Here is a 15,416-nt window from a genome sequence, read left to right on the forward strand (position 1 = left end):
GTTCGAGGCAGGTGTATCCACAAGGTCAGTTGGCGAACGACAGAAACTCTTGGGTAACTCAGGCAGCTTGCAAATGATGAAGCCGCCACTTCGAGATGGGTGTCCGGTCACTTAACAGAGCCGCAGAATTAGAGGGGAACAAAAACGCAAACATATGCGATAAGCGACCATACTCCACTTCTCCTGCTTCATCCTCTCGACCCGTATCTTGCTCAGCTTGAATCGAATGCACGTCTCGAATTGCACGTATTCCTGCGCGGAAGGATGAAGAACGAACGTCCCGGGCGCAAGAATGGGCTTCCCTTCAAAGACCCGTCGCATGTTGCCCGTAATTTCGTCCGCAGTAGCTACGTCTGACCTATAGAACGGAAGATGGGTGCAGGGATCGTGCGGTGAACAACGGACGCGGGAGTGACTTCGCGCCAAGGACGAGGCTTCCCATGATCGCATGCTCGTCGAGAACCGGACAGGCCAAGTACCGCAGCACCTCCTCGGGTTGCACTGTTGCAAAAAAGTGTACCTGAGTGTTTGTTGAGTTGTCATTCGATGATAGTGGGGCGAAATACTCACGTATGGAAGAACTCAGCGTCGTCTGTCCACGCGCCAGTATTCAAGAGACAATTACACCCAACTGCTGCCTGGGGATGATCTTGGAAGTTAGATGCGACATATATAATCATATTCATCGGTTCGTGACATCAGGGATTCCCCAAATCTCTTGGCCATCTTAGGCGCGAGTCAGAGATCATTGCCTTGTTGTTTCAAAGCAGCAGCATCTCCTGACATCCCCGACAATTTCGACGTGTTAACGTTGATGACAGTCTGAAGCAAGTATGGTGGCTTGGCAATAACTCGCAAGCGCAGGCGTGGTCTAGTCGAAATTCAGTGGCGGGCCACGCGGGGACTCAGTGCACGTGTGTCAATATTTCCAACGGTAATATTCAATAAGTACTCACTTATGGGCAAACCACGGTCACATTGCAACAGACGTCGGACCAGAGTAGTCAGTGTATACTACGAAGTTTGTATTTTACGCGGGTCAGGTTCGACGGCATGTTAGTAGATGACATGCCCGTGCATATGCAAGACATAAGATTACAGTGCGAATGAACTTAGGTACAACCTTGCAAGGAGTGTGTCTTCAGTGTATCCACTTGGCATTCAACGGTGAAAACAGGAGGGAATAATTTGTTTACTAGACCAAACATGTCCGATCGATGCTCCAGGTTAGTTTCTACCTGTTTCATCCGCCGACTAGAATATTAATCTGAATTTTCCAAAGCTTCGTAACTTCCCAACCACTACTCCCATCGTCGCTAGGATTACTTATGGCATTGGAACAATGCCGCAAGGCAGGCAGACTCGGCAGCCAGTCCGGTCGGCCTGTTCGTGCCCGGGCAAGGAAGGCGCGGAAACGGATGGGGAGGAGCCTAGTACAAGGCAGGCCTCACCTTCTGCGCTATTTAAATTTGGTTCAGACCGTTCAGTGGACTGTGGAGCCTGAGGCAGTCGGTACATGATGCTGCGGATCGGAAATGGTGCGGGTTGGCATGCGTGGTTGAGCATTGATTGTACGTAGGCTTTGACGTAGGAAAGAGGGAAGCGCCTATATGGGTTTAGTACACTGCGAAGATATGACCATTTCCTGTTTCGGGAAATGCCTTGGAAACGTTTAGCCTAAATGTTAACTTTGCTGGCTAAGGGAAGCATGCTGAAAGCCTGGCTTTCACGCATTTCTCGGTTAGTAGAAGGCATCAGGAGCCTCTATCAGTAACATGAAGGCTATCATTTCTCACTTGGAAGGGGAGTAGGAAGCCCTTTCGTTTCCAAGAGTTTCGTTTCGATTTTTGGGTGTAGGAAACGATACGTTCTTTGCAGTGGTAAGTGCCATGCGCCTGCGGTCTATAAGCGGTTTTATGCATTGTATACGCGTTTGCACGGCAGGGTTCTCAGGGCGCTTGACACTCCGACCTTCATCGCGCTGGATCCGCTGCTCCTTCTGCTCCTCCTTTCAACTTGACGACCATTCTTTCATGACTCCCACGACAACTTCATCCTGATACACAATGAACCCGTCCGCATTTGGCGACTTTTCCCAACACATGCCCACAAGCCTGCGACGTACTGTCGCCCCGGCTAAGGTTTCCCTCGCGTCCCGGAGCCACATCGAAAGTATGGACGCAGGATTATCGTCTATTACGGGTACGTATATTCCCCTATCTGGATGACTGGTCAACAACTTCACGGACGAATAGGTGCCCAGGAAGTCATCCAACAGATTCTTGGCCGACGATCCGTCACGAAGCTCATCCTCGGACACAACGACCTCGGAGATTCTGGGTGCGAAGAGCTCTTCGGGTTCCTCTCTTCGGATACCGGCCGCAATTATCGGATTTCTCAAATCAGTCTCAACTCCAACAATATTGGGAATCGAGGACTGCTGGCTATCAGTCGGTATTTGCGGGATAACACTGTGTTGAAAGAGTTATTCCTCCAGAATGTGAGTCTTCTTACTTGAACTGTATGGAAATATCTTCCGAGGAGTGCGGAACGGAGGCTTGGGTAGGATGAGCGTGCGTGTCCGTGGGGGCAACATCGAGCACGGACGGAGCGAGGTCATCTCATGCTTGAGGCTTTCGCTATATCCATCTGTGATCTTGATTGCCCTGCTGGACCGGGACTGCCATTGAACACTATCGGATGGTAAACCGATATCCGCGCCGCTCGTGCAGAACCAGGAAGCTGCATGTTAATCATATTATCTCTCCCGCCCCTTTGGGTGCCGAGCGTGGGCATTCCTCACATATCTGAATATCATCGCTAATTTGGTATACTCCAGAATGCATTTGTAGGCGATCCGGATGTCGCTATGGTATTCGCCCTTGCAATCAATTCCTCGCGGTTGGAGATTCTATCTCTGACCACCAATCCCGGCCTAACGGATACCTTTGTCGCCCACTTCTTTCCTCTCCTCGACGCCCCGACTTTCCACGAGATCCATCTACCCGTGGCAGGTCTAACCCACGAATCAGCTCCTCACATTGTGGAGTACATTACCTCTCCACGGTGCCAGTTGCACACCTTGAAAGCAAACGGGAATCAACTCCGCATCCGAGCGGTACGGTCAATTATCCGCGCCGCTCGACGGGCCAACTACAGTCTCCTGCGACTGGAGTTGTTTGCGACGGGGCTTAACGATCCCCAGGACAAGAGTGACGTCTCTTCGAGTGATGACGAGGGTGAAGCGAAGGGTAGCACTCGGAGTTGGACGGATAGCGAAACCGAACTCAAGCGCATCCTCACCCGAAACTCTACGCTCAAACACTTGGTGGAGAAGGATGCACTTGCCCTTCTACGCTACTCGCGCGCGCTACTCTTGCGGCCCAAGCACAGAGACAGCGGATTTCCACATCATTCTGTTCTCTCTCCGTGCTCAGAGTCATGTGTTTGTGCAGCTTCCACCACCCCCCTCATCTCCTCTATTGGGCAGCCGATCGCTCTTTCTCTCTCGTCCTCGCCACAACACTCCCCATGGGCGATGCTTCCCATGGAGCTTCAGCTCCACATCTTGTCCTTCCTGGCACCCATCCTCTCTCGTGCACAACGCATCCGCATCTTTACATATGCCTCGTCGCCCTCCACGCTCCCGGCCCTTCTACCCTGTCTCTCTACGAGCGGAGGGTGCATCCCGGACCCAGCCAGCCCACAGTTTGGTCTGGGGACACCGGCGGCTGGTCCTCTAGGCATAGGCTTGGGCGGAGGTGTGATGTTGCGGAAGCGTGCTACCAGCGGTGGCGCAATGGGCGGATGTGCGAACGGAAAGTGCATGGGCGCGGGGAACAGCGTTATGTGCCGGCGTGAGGCGGACCGGGCGCAGTGGCTTACGTCTGTACGATGCAGCGCATTCGAGCTCGAGGAGGAGGAAGAGGAGGCAACTCCGAAGGACTCGGACTAATGAGGAGGATCCGTCTCGTTCGCGCGAGATGATGATGATGATACCTTCAGTGGCTGGACTTGGCTTGGTCTGTACAATATGAGCTATGAGCATACATGTATCGTCGTATTCTGCACAAGGATTATTGTACCATATTATGACTAATACCTGTTTGGTTTTGTACTGTATTTTTGCGGGACCGAGCGCATTACATACACGTCGAAGTCATAAGCGCCACAGCCACAACAGGTTGCCTTCGCACCGCGACCATAGCTATCTCCCTCGCATCTCTCTTCGACGAAGGGCTGGTGTTCTCGAGTGCATCTTGACTTGCTAGCGGCCTCTCCGGCCCCAATGGCTCAAGGCCTGTCAAAGGACGAGCAAGAAACCCTCCGCCTCCTGGTTCAGCATGTTTCGCGAGCTTTCTATGAGCCGAAGTTCACGGTGGTCATGGACCAGTTGATCCGTCATCCTATGTAAGTTATGAGCTTTTTGGGAGGATGTGCCAAGGTGGGATATGTGCGATGGATCGTTGGGAGGAGGCGTATCTTTTCATTCGCTGGTTTGCGTGGCGGATCACTCACCCACAGTAGTCTGAAGGATGACGACCTAGCTGGACGGATGGGACTACAGCTCAAAGAGCTCAACAAAATCATGGCGACGCTGGAGACGCATAAACTAGTCCGATCGTGAGTTTCATCTACTTGAGCCCCCGCCCCAGTTCTCGAGAATTTGGTGTCACATGCAGATACCGCCAAAACGAGCTCAAGGAGGGCGCGCAGCGCTCCGTTGGCAGGCAGTACTTCTACATCGACTATCAGCTTTTCTGCAATGTCGTCAAATGGCGCATGGCAGAAATGCGGCGGATCATCGACCAGGGCCTCCGGAGCGACCTCGAGTCGAAGGGCTACATGTGTCCGCAGTGCCGCAAGACGTTCCAGGCGCTCGAGGCTGACCGACTCATGAACTTCGCTACGGGCACGTTCAACTGCGACGTCTGCGGCGCAGAGCTCCAGGACAACGAGAATGCCGAGAACGTTCTCGGAAGCCAGGACCGGATGCAGAGGTTCAACAGGCAGATGAGGTTCATCTTAGAAGGGTTGAGGAGAACAGAGGGGATGGTTCTTCCTGCGTATGTCCGACTGCTGTTGCACGTTATCCTGATATTCACCCCACCACTCATAGTTTCGATGTCACTGTCTGGGTACGACATCACCTGGAGGCCGAGCGGCAGAAGGCTGCCGCGCGCGAAGGTGGGCTCAAGATTGCCGGTGCGTCTGGCGAGGGACGACAGGGAGACGCCATTGGGGTCGTTATGTCGGTGGACAAAGATGAGGAGACGGCTAGAGCCGAGCGCGACAAGGAGGCGGCACAAAAACGCCAACAGAACGCTCTCCCTAAGTGGCATCTTACTAGTACTATCTCCGGCGACCTCACCGCTCTGGGTATCAAGGAGAACGCACGCGCCCAGGCAGATGCAGCTGCGGAGGCAAACAGGTTACCCAGTTCCAACGACGCGATCCTCAAGGGTCTAAGCGTTGCGTCGATGTCGCCCCCAGTGGCGAATGGCGAAGATGCGAAGCCTGGGGTGGCGGAGAACTCTGAAGCGGACTGTATGTTCACCCGCCACTTTCTGAGGCCTTGTTGCTGAATGCTTGCGTGCAGACTACGATCAGTACTATGCATCCCTTGCAGCTTCCTCACAACCGACACCTAGTCTGGGCGAGTTCGCTGCTGAAGAAGAAGATGTGAAGCCAGATGTCGATTACCTCGACTCCCTCAACGAGTACCGGAAACGGTCTCGCTCGAGAGACGACGTGGGCACGGGAGGTAGCACCCCGAAGATGGCGCGGACAGAGGAGCATATGGTGATTCAGGAAGACGCTGCTGTGCCTGAGGCGGAGGTGCATGCGAATGGTGTCAATGGGGACGCATCCGCTGAAGACGACCCGGTCGTCTACGGTGAGTCTCGCTGTCGTATTGCCTTCAGTTGGCACTGCCGCTTACTTCATCTTTAGTCAACGGCAAACCCGTGCCTTTCTCACAAATCACTGAGGAACACCAGGAGGCGATGACCCCGGAGGAATACACCGCGTATTTCGAGGTGTTGACTGCGAGGTCATGACCATTGTAGGCCGCATTGGTGGCCAGATGTTATCCATGCATATCATGTCGGACAGCTCACTTGTATCAATAGTATCAAGGGCGGGTTTGCCGCTCGTTAATCGCATCACAGTGCTTGCAGAGTACCTAGTATCCTGCAGAACCGAAGTCTGGACCCTTTACTTGAGCACGATTGTCTCCCATGATCTCCGGAGGATCAACATGTATTGCTGTGGGGGTATGCGGATGTAGTATTGAAACGAGGGTTTGCGGTATTGTATACAGGCACATGTCCGTGGGTGAGTACATCGAGCCCACCGAGCCCACCGGTTTGCGTCGTAATACTCGTCACGTCGGGATATCTACTCAGAGCACGATCCATGGAATCTCGAACAACACAAAATCGAAGTACTCCTGCTCGAGGATGGTCTGGTACTCGCCCCCGAGGTCGTCAGTGCCCCCGCCGCCAGACTTCTTGCCCTTTGATTTGTCGGGGTTCGAGCGCCCTCCCAGGTATGCGAGTTGTGATTGCAATGTCGCAAGCGTCCGCTTTGTCGTCTTCGGCTCGGGCTACAGGGAAATAGATCAGATGCGTGACCCCAAATTAACACATTCTGTGCGTGCACGCTGACCTTGACAAAGAACCCGATATAATGTGCCGGGAGACCGTACCGCAGTACGCTCTCGACAAACAACTCCAGAACCTTCAGATGTACCAGGACCTGGAATGATTCAGAAAAGTTGGTCCGAGACACCTGGAGCAGCTCGGTCTGTGGCAAGAAGAATGAACACCATATCGTGGCGATGGAACAGTTTGAACATTCTGAACGACACTGACCCAAAGTTCCTTCTCGGTTGTGTCAGCCGTCTCAAGCTCCTCTCTTTGCTTCTCGATCGCCTCTTCTGAGAAAGAGAATTCGCGGACGATGAACCTGGTTGTACGCATGAATACGTTGTAGCACCGATGATGTTCCTGAGGAAAGGCTTACTTGTTCTCGCGGCACTTCTGAACAAAGTCGTCGTGAACGCGCCGGAAAATTACGACAGCAAACAGGCTGTATTCATCGTCCGCATCGATCAGGCTGCCCGTACCTATAGATTCAGTTACGCTTTCAATGTGATACTAAAGCTGAACTCACGTTGATGACCGTGGCACGACCATTGGTGTAAGCCGCTCATACTTGACGTTCCACTCCTTGACAGAGTTCCTGCGCGAGGCTTCAGACTCCGGGTGCTCACGAGACATGGTACGAGACCCACTTTGGTACGGCCACCAGGACGGTCTGCAAGTATTCGGAGTCGCTGACGAAGTGCTCCTTCTTGACGATGTCAACGAGTGACCGGACAGAAAGATTCCCGCTGGGACATCAAACGCGTTACATGGAACATAGAAGGATCCGCGATGGAACATACATACGTCTTCTTCCGTTGCATCTGGACTAATGACCCCTTGGCAAGATTGTAATTGGTCAACTTCGTCTTCATCACGTTGTCAATGGACGTCATCTCCTGCAAAGATGCACCATGAGTGAGAGGACTCGCTCGTATGGAGCACCACGACGAACCTTGCTCAGAACGTCAACCATCTCCCTCAAGGACCGCTGCACACCGTAACGTCCCTCGTTCCATGACCAACCCCGCAGTAGGTAGAAATCGACAGGCTGTTCATTGACGAGTACGTGTTGTGAAAGCTTGGACGGGTCGTTGTTCAGGAGGTTGCGGAGAGTATCTACTGTCTTCGCGACAGTGGCCGTAAAGAAGGAGTCGTGTTTCGGGAGCTCCTCAGACAGGGCGATAAGGGAGTCCAAGGTTCCTGTCTTTATGGAAATACATCAGTTCTATCGGCGTGAAATGCTATGCGTGGTGAGGGGTTGACCTTGAATGACGGGATTGAGAGCTGCGAGAGGTTCGATGGCTGGCCAGACTTAGAGCCTGAGCCCAGTTTGGATGACAGCTCATGAAAGAGACCTTCCGCATCCCCAGACTCGGGTACAGAGATCAGCCAAGTGCTTTGATCGGACGGCATTGCACGACGATGAGCAGCGTGCAATAGACAACGAGGAGAATGGCGGAGACGGCAAGCGGCCCTAATCCGTCGGCGACGACCAAAGGTCAATGATGCCATGGCGCTAGGGTTAGGAGCAGGACCGCTTAACGGAGACATGCAAGTACGTGATTCCGAATGTCTCGGTCGGAACCTTCCAAGTCCTTTCACATGAACGACGAGGTGACTCCGCGTTGACTTTGCTTCCTGCCCCCATGTTCGCCCGTGTGCTCGCTCACCGTATCCCATACTTTTCTCGGAAACCTAGTCTGAGGTCGTACGCAACGATGTTCGGTGACAACTGCCCTCTTGTTGTCACCCCTGCCCAGTTGCACAACTTCAAGGCATCTGAACCGTCTTCGTCAGACCTCGTCATCTTGGACGCATCGTGGCACATGCCCAACTCCCCTCGGAAGGCGGACGCTGAGTATCTGGCAAGTCATATCCCGTCAGCGCGATTCCTGGACATCGATCGCGTCGCGTCTCCCCACCCACTCTCGTTGCCGCACATGATGCCTGACCCGGAGACTTTCGTCGATGCCTGCTGTAAGGAAGCCATATCTTCTGAGCAGGTCCCGCGAGATATCTGAACTCCTGCCGTAGCGAAGTTCGGCATTACTCCCGAGACGCATGTTGTCATGTATGTGCGATGCCTGCGTTACGCTTGAGCGTGCGCTCTGACAGTAACCTACACCAGCTACGATACACATGGCGTATTCTCTTCACCGAGGGCATTGTACATGTTCCGAGCCTTTGGACACCACCGTTCGAGCATCCTTGACGGAGGGCTCCTAGGCTGGCAGTCACATGGCGGTCAGACTGAGAGCGGAGCGTCAGAGAATGTCCAGTCCACGGAATACCCAACTCCGAGCTTGATTAAGGATGTCGTCAAAGGTGCGCTAGTGATCCATGTGTTCACCGTAGGAAGCTACTGATTACGATCCAGATTACGAGCAGATGGTGGCCAATGCTGAATTGAACCCCGCCACCAATGCAGGTGCATTCTACGTACTCGATGCGCGCCCGAGGGGTCGGTACGTGTCACGGACTGGTCTTGCGTTCGATGAGCTTACAATCACTGACCAGCTTCCTCGGAGTGGATCCGGAGCCGCGTCCGGGTCTCTCTTCGGGCCACATGCCCTATGCCGTGTCTCTTCCATTCAGCGCCTTCGTTGAGACACACACCGTCCCAGAGCACATTGCCTCCAAAATCACAGACAAGCTGCCTTTGAACTACACTCGCCTGCGCTCCAACCAAGCCATTCTGGCCGCGCTTGAGGATGTGCTTGGTGCTGATCGTGCCCAAGAAGTGCTCGAGGGTAGACGGCCGATCGTAACCAGCTGCGGTAGTGGCATGACCGCTGGTATTCTCTGGCTGGGTCTTAAACTCCTGGGTGTCGAACGCGTTGGCCTCTACGACGAGGTGAGTATATTGAAAATTCCCACATAAGCGGATGACTGAGAAGAATCAGTCTTGGACTGGTTACGCCATGCGTAAAGAAAGCAAAATCGTAAAGGGCGAATGAAGGTCCCATAGGGCTATTTAACAATCGGGTATTAGGTATATGCTCGTCACCAGCTCCGTGCCCCATCACATACATCTACAGGATACTCGTACAAGGAAATATACATCCGTTACTCCAGTATAACAATGTCCCAAAATAATAGATGATGCATGCTCCTCCGGACCCTCATCTATATGCCGACCCGTTCATCGAGCATCGCTAGAAATGGTGGGCCTCGTGGTTGTGCAGGCTTTCCGGGAATAGAGGCTGGACGACCCCAATATCGTACCTCAGCGCGTTCTTGCTTGCCCTTACGTAGGCGCGTGACCTTCCAACTGATGAGCAGATATAAGTGAGCGATCTCCCTTTACCGAACGAAGTGAGTCATTGACGTACCCCTGTGTTAGAAAGACGTTATATCCCTTCGCCTCCGCCTCCTGCAACAACAACTGTTGTGCGAAAACCACCGCGCCTCGCAAGTTCGTAACCTTCTTCATCTCGAACACATACAGTCCGGACATCGTGGCGTCATACACTTCCTCAATGTCCATCTCTACCAAGGCATGTTGTCAGAATACCGATGCACTGTGCGAATGTAGGAACAGATACTTACCATCGCGTTCTCGGAGAGTGAACGTCGGGACTGTATCGACAGTCTTCTGGTCCACAACCTCCCAAGCGTCCATCTTCCTATGGAACAGTCTCATCTGGTGCGTCCCTCTGATTATGCGATTATGGGTATGGGGGATGCCCGAGGGTATACCACGAGAGAGTGGTGGTAAGGGGTAGCGGCGGGTGTCGTATAGCCTGGTGGACAAGGCGAGGCAGCGTTAAGTACTGCCACAACGGGTGGAGAGCGGCAGTGCCTCAATGGGTCAGTACCTCCCAAACCAAGTATGAGGAGTGAACAGGTTGCGGTAGAAGGTGCGGAACCCGGAAGCACACCGATAAATCTCATATAGTCCAGGGGTGCGGAGAGCGCCCGTGATTCCGAAGCGATCCTCGTCCTGTTTCCCGGGCGCAGCTTTGTTGGCGGTACGCATGCACAGCGTGTCAGTGTTTACGTGAGCTCGCGGTCGAGTCAGCTCGGGTCTTGGTGCCCTCGGTGAACGTGCAGCACAATCGGAGGCAGCTTACTTGGTGGTTCGGCACGGCGCGAGGCTGGCGTAAGCTGCCGTTTCACAATCGGCCCGCGGTGGGGGGACGTCCAGGGGCTATCGGCACGTATACTGATCACGCAGAGTCAGCCTGTGAGCATCGGGGACCGGAATAGAGTGTTACAGGCCGAGTGCTGGGAGAGATACAACCTCGCGATCGGGAGGAAGGCAACCGCCTGGCGGAATGCCTAATCGAGCCACGGGTCCTGTTGGCGTTCAGTACAGCGGTAATCACATGCATTCCCGACACCGTCGGCATCGATAGCCCCTAAAAGGTTATGCATTTCTTCTGAGTGCTTACATATATGTACTTACGTGTTGGTGATGTGCTGCAATGACGACACCTGAAACAAGTTCAAGCATGTTGCCACTGACTACAACTTAGCCTCGGGGGGTCTCTATGTAGTGCTGATGGCGAGTTCACTTTCGTGCACGCCTTAGGATTTATCTTGGAATTCAACAGAAAAATACTTTACTTGACACTATGGATCGAGGGGAAGGAACACCGGGCACCAGTTTGCCACTGAGAAAGACTTCAAACGATGCAGCGGCAATAGATCATGCAGACGGACGACCTTCAAGCGTTTCAGAGTATACGACGAGCAGGCCCGGGACCCGACGACTCGTTGGTGGCAAGTGAGAGTACTTAAGGACGTTGCGATATCTATCCTCAGATATCCTGCGGACAGAGAATACTGTAGTAAATATGATATTTTTGGTTCCGCAACAAAGCGCCTCAGCATGACGATTCACCAGTATTCATTCATTGTCACTCGTTACAATAGACATACCGAAGTAAATATCGCACTCCAAGCCCTCCATTCAGAGAAGAGCGACTATAGCACCAAGGAGACCAGCGACACCGGATACACCCATAACAGCATTGCGCACTGCGGCATTGTTGGTGGTAGTCGAGCTCGGCGCGGAGCCCGAGGACGAAGACGACGGCGAAGTGCCAGTGGCCGCGACGCTGGTGGACACGGGCGTTGCAGCAGCGTCGGTCGCGTTCTTGCACGAGATGCTCGTGGGGATCGTGAAGTTATCCGCGAGCGTAACATCAGCGCACTACGAAATCGGGACGTGAGTCAGAACCGGTCCTCGAACGCTGCAAGCAGGAAAAGATGTACCTGGTAGAGCTGGCCGTCGCCGCCATCGAAGACGAACTGGAGAGTCACATTCGCGCCGCTCTTGATGCCGCTGATACCCGACGACGCAAGGTCGACGTCGACGCAGTATACGCCCTCGCCAGTGGTCTGGAAGAACGGTAGGAACATCTGGAAGTTGCCGTTGCTGTCCTCGAACTGCGTGAAGTTGGTCGGGTTTTGCACGCTTGCGAGGATACCTCCCACTATGACACGTAAGTATGAGTATCAATATCTGTGCGTACTCGATCTGCAGAAGACACGTACGAGTCCAGGACGGATGCTCCGAGTTGATGGAGATGAACCCACCAGAGGTGGGGAACGTAGTACGGTTGGACACCGAGTTGACGTATCCATCTACGATATCAAACGGTGTCAGACACAACAGAGTACCGAGGTTATCGTTGAAGACGTACCGCAGAATGTCGGCTCGTCGTCCTCCACGAAGTCACCGCGAGGAGGAGGGTACTGGAGCTGGAAGTGTGCCGAGACAACGGTCATAAGACCGGCCATGAACATAGCAGTCGTGAAGCGCATTTTATTGTGCAGTACCGAGGGGTGAGGTCCGTGGTGGAGTGAGGATGAAGGAAGACGAGGGGAACATCGTTTATATGCTGCTCCGAGTGCGGGGTGTCCGAGAGCGCTTACCGCTAAGCGACCTGAAAACATTTTTTATCCTTGTTTGCCACCATTTGCCCGAGAGTTCCCAAGGCAGCGAGCGCGCTCCGTTCGTGTGATTGCGGCGGCGTATCGGATGGCATGGCGAGCACGACGCCATGACACTAAGACAGCAGCTCCTGCGAATTGCGCGACGCCTCTTGTTTGATGCATGTGCAGGCAAATTGAAACCAAACAACACCATAGATCGTGGTTACTTGCATAAAAAGGACACTACATATGTAGTACAGTATTAAACTCAGTGAGAAAAGTGCGTCTTGGCACCGCCAGCATATCGTCCGAAGAGGACCTCCCCAATCATCAGGCCGACAATGATCGATATGATGTACGCCGCTTGAAAGGTCCTGGGAAGAAAAAACTTTTTCAGCTATGAAACACATCCCTGGTGATCGTATCGGAACGCACATGACCGCTAGCATCAGGACATAATACAGCAGGGCCTGGAAGGCGAAGAGCGCACCGCGTGGAATGTCGTGAGAGGGAAGGAAGGGGGGAATCGTCCTGGGCACACGCCGAACACGGAGGGCAGGGCGCTGCGATGGGACAGGGCTGATATTGACCTCCTCTACGCCGTCTGAAACCGCTGATACCTTCAGGGGCTTAGAGATCGAAGAGCTGTCATGACAAGGCGCATCCGACGACGACGGGACTGACATCTGCGCCAAGGTCCTGCTTGCCGAGTAAGATACATTTCGGTCAGGCTGAGCAAGTCGCTCACCTTGTCCTCCAGTACACGCTGAGCACCCCTCGCATAGCGTTAACCCATCGCTCGAAAATCGCGAATATAACCAGGCCAATGCAGGCACCGGCAATGGCCCCGTGAGACGACGGGTGCCAGGACTTGAATATGAGACTGTCGCCACCGGTGAAGTGAAGCCATGGCACCATCATGACCATGGTTGAAGAATTGGAAGTAGACATATCCATGCTTTCAACGAATGTCGGCCGAATGAGTATAGCAGGATATCGGTAGTCGCGGGCAGGGACGAGGGTAGCGACAGGCCCGCACTGGCTGGGCAGGTCGGCGGTTGCCGACAGAGACCAAGCACGGGCAAACACGCTGCGGGCGTGGCACATTCGATGGTCACGCAGCGGTCGCCGCACAGAGGTGTCGCCGTCCACGAAGCTTATGTTACCTGCATCCGCGACATCTGGTCAGCCACTACGACTACAAGAATCGGCGCGAAGAACATACCTGGCCAGGAAAAGGCCATTGAGCGTCCCACGGTTACCCAGAATGTCTTGCATGTCGGAGACAGCAGCGATTGGGGAAATCGCACCGCAGTATGCGGCCGAAGGGACTGTGGCCACTCACCGAGTGAAGGATGGGAACAGATTCGGAGAACTGCGCTCGCACTGTCCCCATCGTGTGCAGTTATCGCGACGTACCTTGGCACCGCACAGACCACAAATCCCAATATCCACCATGCTCAAGTAGCAGAAGGTGTCCGTTACTTCGATATGGTACCAGAAGAATTCTCAGATGCCGATGTCATGAAGAAAGCGGAGAGGAGAGACGACCATAGGGGAGAAGGGGAAAGCAGAACGAGCTTGTTGAGAACTACGCTCCCACTCGTCTGCGTTTGAGGCGCATGCACAACGGAGGACAACAAGAACAGCAGAATATGGAGCTGCAGGTAGACAAAGGCAATCGGGAGGGAGGGAATAGTCGGCTTACAGGAGAGGGAAGGAGAAGGCAACGGCGGTTGGAGGAGAGATGGGTACTGGATTTGCTGAGGCAATTGTGCCCAGCCAATCGCAAAATGCCGCATCCCGACCCAAAGCCCTCTGGCACTAGATCATGTGACTCCCCACCACGCGTCATGGGCGTCTGGGTGGATGCCGATTCCGCGCACGCCATATCGTCGCCAGTCGACCATCATTCCGAATTGTATTCGGAATCGCCTTGTGCATAGAAATTCTTTGGTCTGCACGCTCTCACCTGCACCCACAGGCTCATCAGTGTCCACGTCTACACAAGCGTCCTCCCTGACATCGCCATGCTGCGCCTGACCTTCGCCAGAAGTGTTGCTATCGCGCGCACGGCCTCTCATGCTAGGGTTTCCGTGATTACTCCTCGCCTTGCTCTTCAGCATGTCCGATATGAGTCCTCGAAAATTCCCGAGGAGCGGAAGAAAATGCTTGAGGCGCGGGATGAACTTCAACGCGACTGGAACGCGAAGGTCATCACGTATGAGGAGTTGAAGCCGAAGACGCTGCAACCCAGCCCCGTAAGCCTTTCAGTTCTCAGCGTCATACGTTCTACTTGACATGAATCGCAGGACGCATATTTGATCGATGTGCGAGAGCCCGACGAGGTCGTACAGGGCTCCATTCCGTCGGCTGTTAACCTGCCTCTCTCCGTTCTTCCGAACGCCCTGCATCTCTCGCCCGAGGAGTTCAAGGAGAAGTTCGGCTTCGAGAAGCCCCATAAAGACCAGGAACTCACGTTCTACTGCCGCAGTGGAAAGAGGTCCACGTCAGCATCTGACGTGGCCAAGAGGAATGGGTACACGAAGTGCGTATGTTATCTCTTCCTCGCGAGTTACTGTCTGAGGAGGCTCGTAGCATTCTCAACTACACGGGCTCTTGGCTGGACTGGACCGAGCGCGAAGGAAAGGGATCCAAGTCTACTTGATATCATCATGTACCACTCCTTCCGCTTCATACATTCTGTTCCGCCCCATCTGCGTCCGCATCGTTGTGCATTGTCGTGGTGCTTGAAGCTTGATGCCGGTCGAAGGTCCCGAAAGTGGTCTAGTTGGCGACATCACCGCGCCAATGTCGACATTTCGACCCTAACCCTAAGCCATGGTGTCGTGTAGTACGATACTGGCACTGTCGCCGTCGCGT

General features: G+C 53.9%; 9 protein-coding genes across 9 annotated transcripts; 4 read left to right on the forward strand and 5 right to left on the reverse strand.

The window, feature by feature from the left end:
• Positions 1-101: 101 nt before the first annotated feature.
• L226DRAFT_528026 (uncharacterized protein) lies at positions 102-390 on the reverse strand. The gene has a single exon (XM_067679249.1). It carries the CDS (start codon positions 319-321, stop codon positions 112-114), a length of 210 nt encoding a protein of 69 aa, XP_067542350.1. The 5' UTR covers positions 322-390; the 3' UTR covers positions 102-111.
• Positions 391-1,970: 1,580 nt separating this feature from the next.
• Positions 1,971-4,134, forward strand: L226DRAFT_528027 (RNI-like protein). The gene is made up of 3 exons (XM_067679250.1): positions 1,971-2,202; positions 2,256-2,500; positions 2,840-4,134. The coding sequence occupies exons 1-3, from the start codon at positions 2,067-2,069 to the stop codon at positions 3,953-3,955; spliced, it is 1,497 nt and encodes a 498-aa protein (XP_067542351.1). The 5' UTR covers positions 1,971-2,066; the 3' UTR covers positions 3,956-4,134.
• Positions 4,135-4,178: 44 nt separating this feature from the next.
• Positions 4,179-6,302, forward strand: L226DRAFT_528029 (uncharacterized protein). Its single transcript, XM_067679251.1, has 6 exons — positions 4,179-4,410; positions 4,528-4,623; positions 4,683-5,066; positions 5,120-5,547; positions 5,600-5,896; positions 5,953-6,302. The coding sequence occupies exons 1-6, from the start codon at positions 4,289-4,291 to the stop codon at positions 6,057-6,059; spliced, it is 1,434 nt and encodes a 477-aa protein (XP_067542352.1). The 5' UTR covers positions 4,179-4,288; the 3' UTR covers positions 6,060-6,302.
• On the reverse strand, positions 6,233-8,159 carry L226DRAFT_496865 (ATPase V1 complex subunit C). The gene is made up of 9 exons (XM_067677582.1): positions 7,914-8,159; positions 7,603-7,854; positions 7,455-7,546; positions 7,298-7,396; positions 7,177-7,245; positions 7,027-7,119; positions 6,876-6,969; positions 6,670-6,807; positions 6,233-6,607 (listed from the first exon to the last, which is right to left on the reverse strand). The coding sequence occupies exons 1-9, from the start codon at positions 8,061-8,063 to the stop codon at positions 6,404-6,406; spliced, it is 1,191 nt and encodes a 396-aa protein (XP_067542353.1). The 5' UTR covers positions 8,064-8,159; the 3' UTR covers positions 6,233-6,403.
• Positions 8,160-8,368: 209 nt separating this feature from the next.
• L226DRAFT_564445 (thiosulfate sulfurtransferase) lies at positions 8,369-9,607 on the forward strand (the record flags this gene model as incomplete). Its single annotated transcript, XM_067683645.1, has 6 exons — positions 8,369-8,627; positions 8,685-8,721; positions 8,779-8,975; positions 9,028-9,115; positions 9,168-9,504; positions 9,554-9,607. 6 exons carry the CDS (start codon positions 8,369-8,371, stop codon positions 9,605-9,607), a joined length of 972 nt encoding a protein of 323 aa, XP_067542354.1.
• A 169-nt stretch (positions 9,608-9,776) lies between these two features.
• L226DRAFT_564446 (uncharacterized protein) lies at positions 9,777-10,272 on the reverse strand (the record flags this gene model as incomplete). Its single annotated transcript, XM_067683646.1, has 3 exons — positions 9,777-9,921; positions 9,983-10,139; positions 10,200-10,272. 3 exons carry the CDS (start codon positions 10,270-10,272, stop codon positions 9,777-9,779), a joined length of 375 nt encoding a protein of 124 aa, XP_067542355.1.
• Positions 10,273-11,565: 1,293 nt separating this feature from the next.
• On the reverse strand, positions 11,566-12,404 carry L226DRAFT_564447 (uncharacterized protein; the record flags this gene model as incomplete). The annotated part of the gene is made up of 4 exons (XM_067683647.1): positions 11,566-11,808; positions 11,871-12,091; positions 12,153-12,242; positions 12,302-12,404. The coding sequence occupies 4 exons, from the start codon at positions 12,402-12,404 to the stop codon at positions 11,566-11,568; spliced, it is 657 nt and encodes a 218-aa protein (XP_067542356.1).
• A 397-nt stretch (positions 12,405-12,801) lies between these two features.
• On the reverse strand, positions 12,802-13,490 carry L226DRAFT_541428 (uncharacterized protein; the record flags this gene model as incomplete). The annotated part of the gene is made up of 3 exons (XM_067682054.1): positions 12,802-12,907; positions 12,969-13,178; positions 13,282-13,490. The coding sequence occupies 3 exons, from the start codon at positions 13,488-13,490 to the stop codon at positions 12,802-12,804; spliced, it is 525 nt and encodes a 174-aa protein (XP_067542357.1).
• Positions 13,491-14,426: 936 nt separating this feature from the next.
• Positions 14,427-15,412, forward strand: L226DRAFT_496873 (Rhodanese-like protein). The gene is made up of 3 exons (XM_067677583.1): positions 14,427-14,794; positions 14,846-15,081; positions 15,132-15,412. Exons 1-3 carry the CDS (start codon positions 14,564-14,566, stop codon positions 15,199-15,201), a joined length of 537 nt encoding a protein of 178 aa, XP_067542358.1. The 5' UTR covers positions 14,427-14,563; the 3' UTR covers positions 15,202-15,412.
• Positions 15,413-15,416: the final 4 nt, after the last annotated feature.

This window comes from Lentinus tigrinus (assembly GCF_003813185.1).
Source record: "Lentinus tigrinus ALCF2SS1-7 unplaced genomic scaffold L226scaffold_1, whole genome shotgun sequence".
NCBI classification, from domain to species: Eukaryota; Fungi; Basidiomycota; class Agaricomycetes; order Polyporales; family Polyporaceae; genus Lentinus; species Lentinus tigrinus.

Bases quoted from the DNA above. Each gene is read 5' to 3' on its own strand.
- L226DRAFT_528026 (XM_067679249.1), bottom strand. From the start codon at position 321: ATGCGACGGGTCTTTGAAGGGAAGCCCATTCTTGCGCCCGGGACGTTC.
- L226DRAFT_528027 (XM_067679250.1), top strand. From the start codon at position 2,067: ATGAACCCGTCCGCATTTGGCGACTTTTCCCAACACATGCCCACAAGC. The intron at 2,203-2,255 runs GTACGTATATTC...ACGGACGAATAG, and splicing joins AGGATTATCGTCTATTACGG to GTGCCCAGGAAGTCATCCAA. The intron at 2,501-2,839 runs GTGAGTCTTCTT...GGTATACTCCAG, and splicing joins AAGAGTTATTCCTCCAGAAT to AATGCATTTGTAGGCGATCC.
- L226DRAFT_528029 (XM_067679251.1), top strand. From the start codon at position 4,289: ATGGCTCAAGGCCTGTCAAAGGACGAGCAAGAAACCCTCCGCCTCCTG. The intron at 5,067-5,119 runs GTATGTCCGACT...CACCACTCATAG, and splicing joins GAGGGGATGGTTCTTCCTGC to TTTCGATGTCACTGTCTGGG. The intron at 5,548-5,599 runs GTATGTTCACCC...GCTTGCGTGCAG, and splicing joins GGAGAACTCTGAAGCGGACT to ACTACGATCAGTACTATGCA.
- L226DRAFT_496865 (XM_067677582.1), bottom strand. From the start codon at position 8,063: ATGCCGTCCGATCAAAGCACTTGGCTGATCTCTGTACCCGAGTCTGGG. The intron at 7,246-7,297 runs GTGGGTCTCGTA...AGCCTCGCGCAG, and splicing joins GTCCTGGTGGCCGTACCAAA to GAACTCTGTCAAGGAGTGGA. The intron at 6,808-6,875 runs GTCAGTGTCGTT...TTCTTGCCACAG, and splicing joins CAACCGAGAAGGAACTTTGG to ACCGAGCTGCTCCAGGTGTC.
- L226DRAFT_496873 (XM_067677583.1), top strand. From the start codon at position 14,564: ATGCTGCGCCTGACCTTCGCCAGAAGTGTTGCTATCGCGCGCACGGCC. The intron at 14,795-14,845 runs GTAAGCCTTTCA...CATGAATCGCAG, and splicing joins AGACGCTGCAACCCAGCCCC to GACGCATATTTGATCGATGT. The intron at 15,082-15,131 runs GTGCGTATGTTA...GGAGGCTCGTAG, and splicing joins AAGAGGAATGGGTACACGAA to CATTCTCAACTACACGGGCT.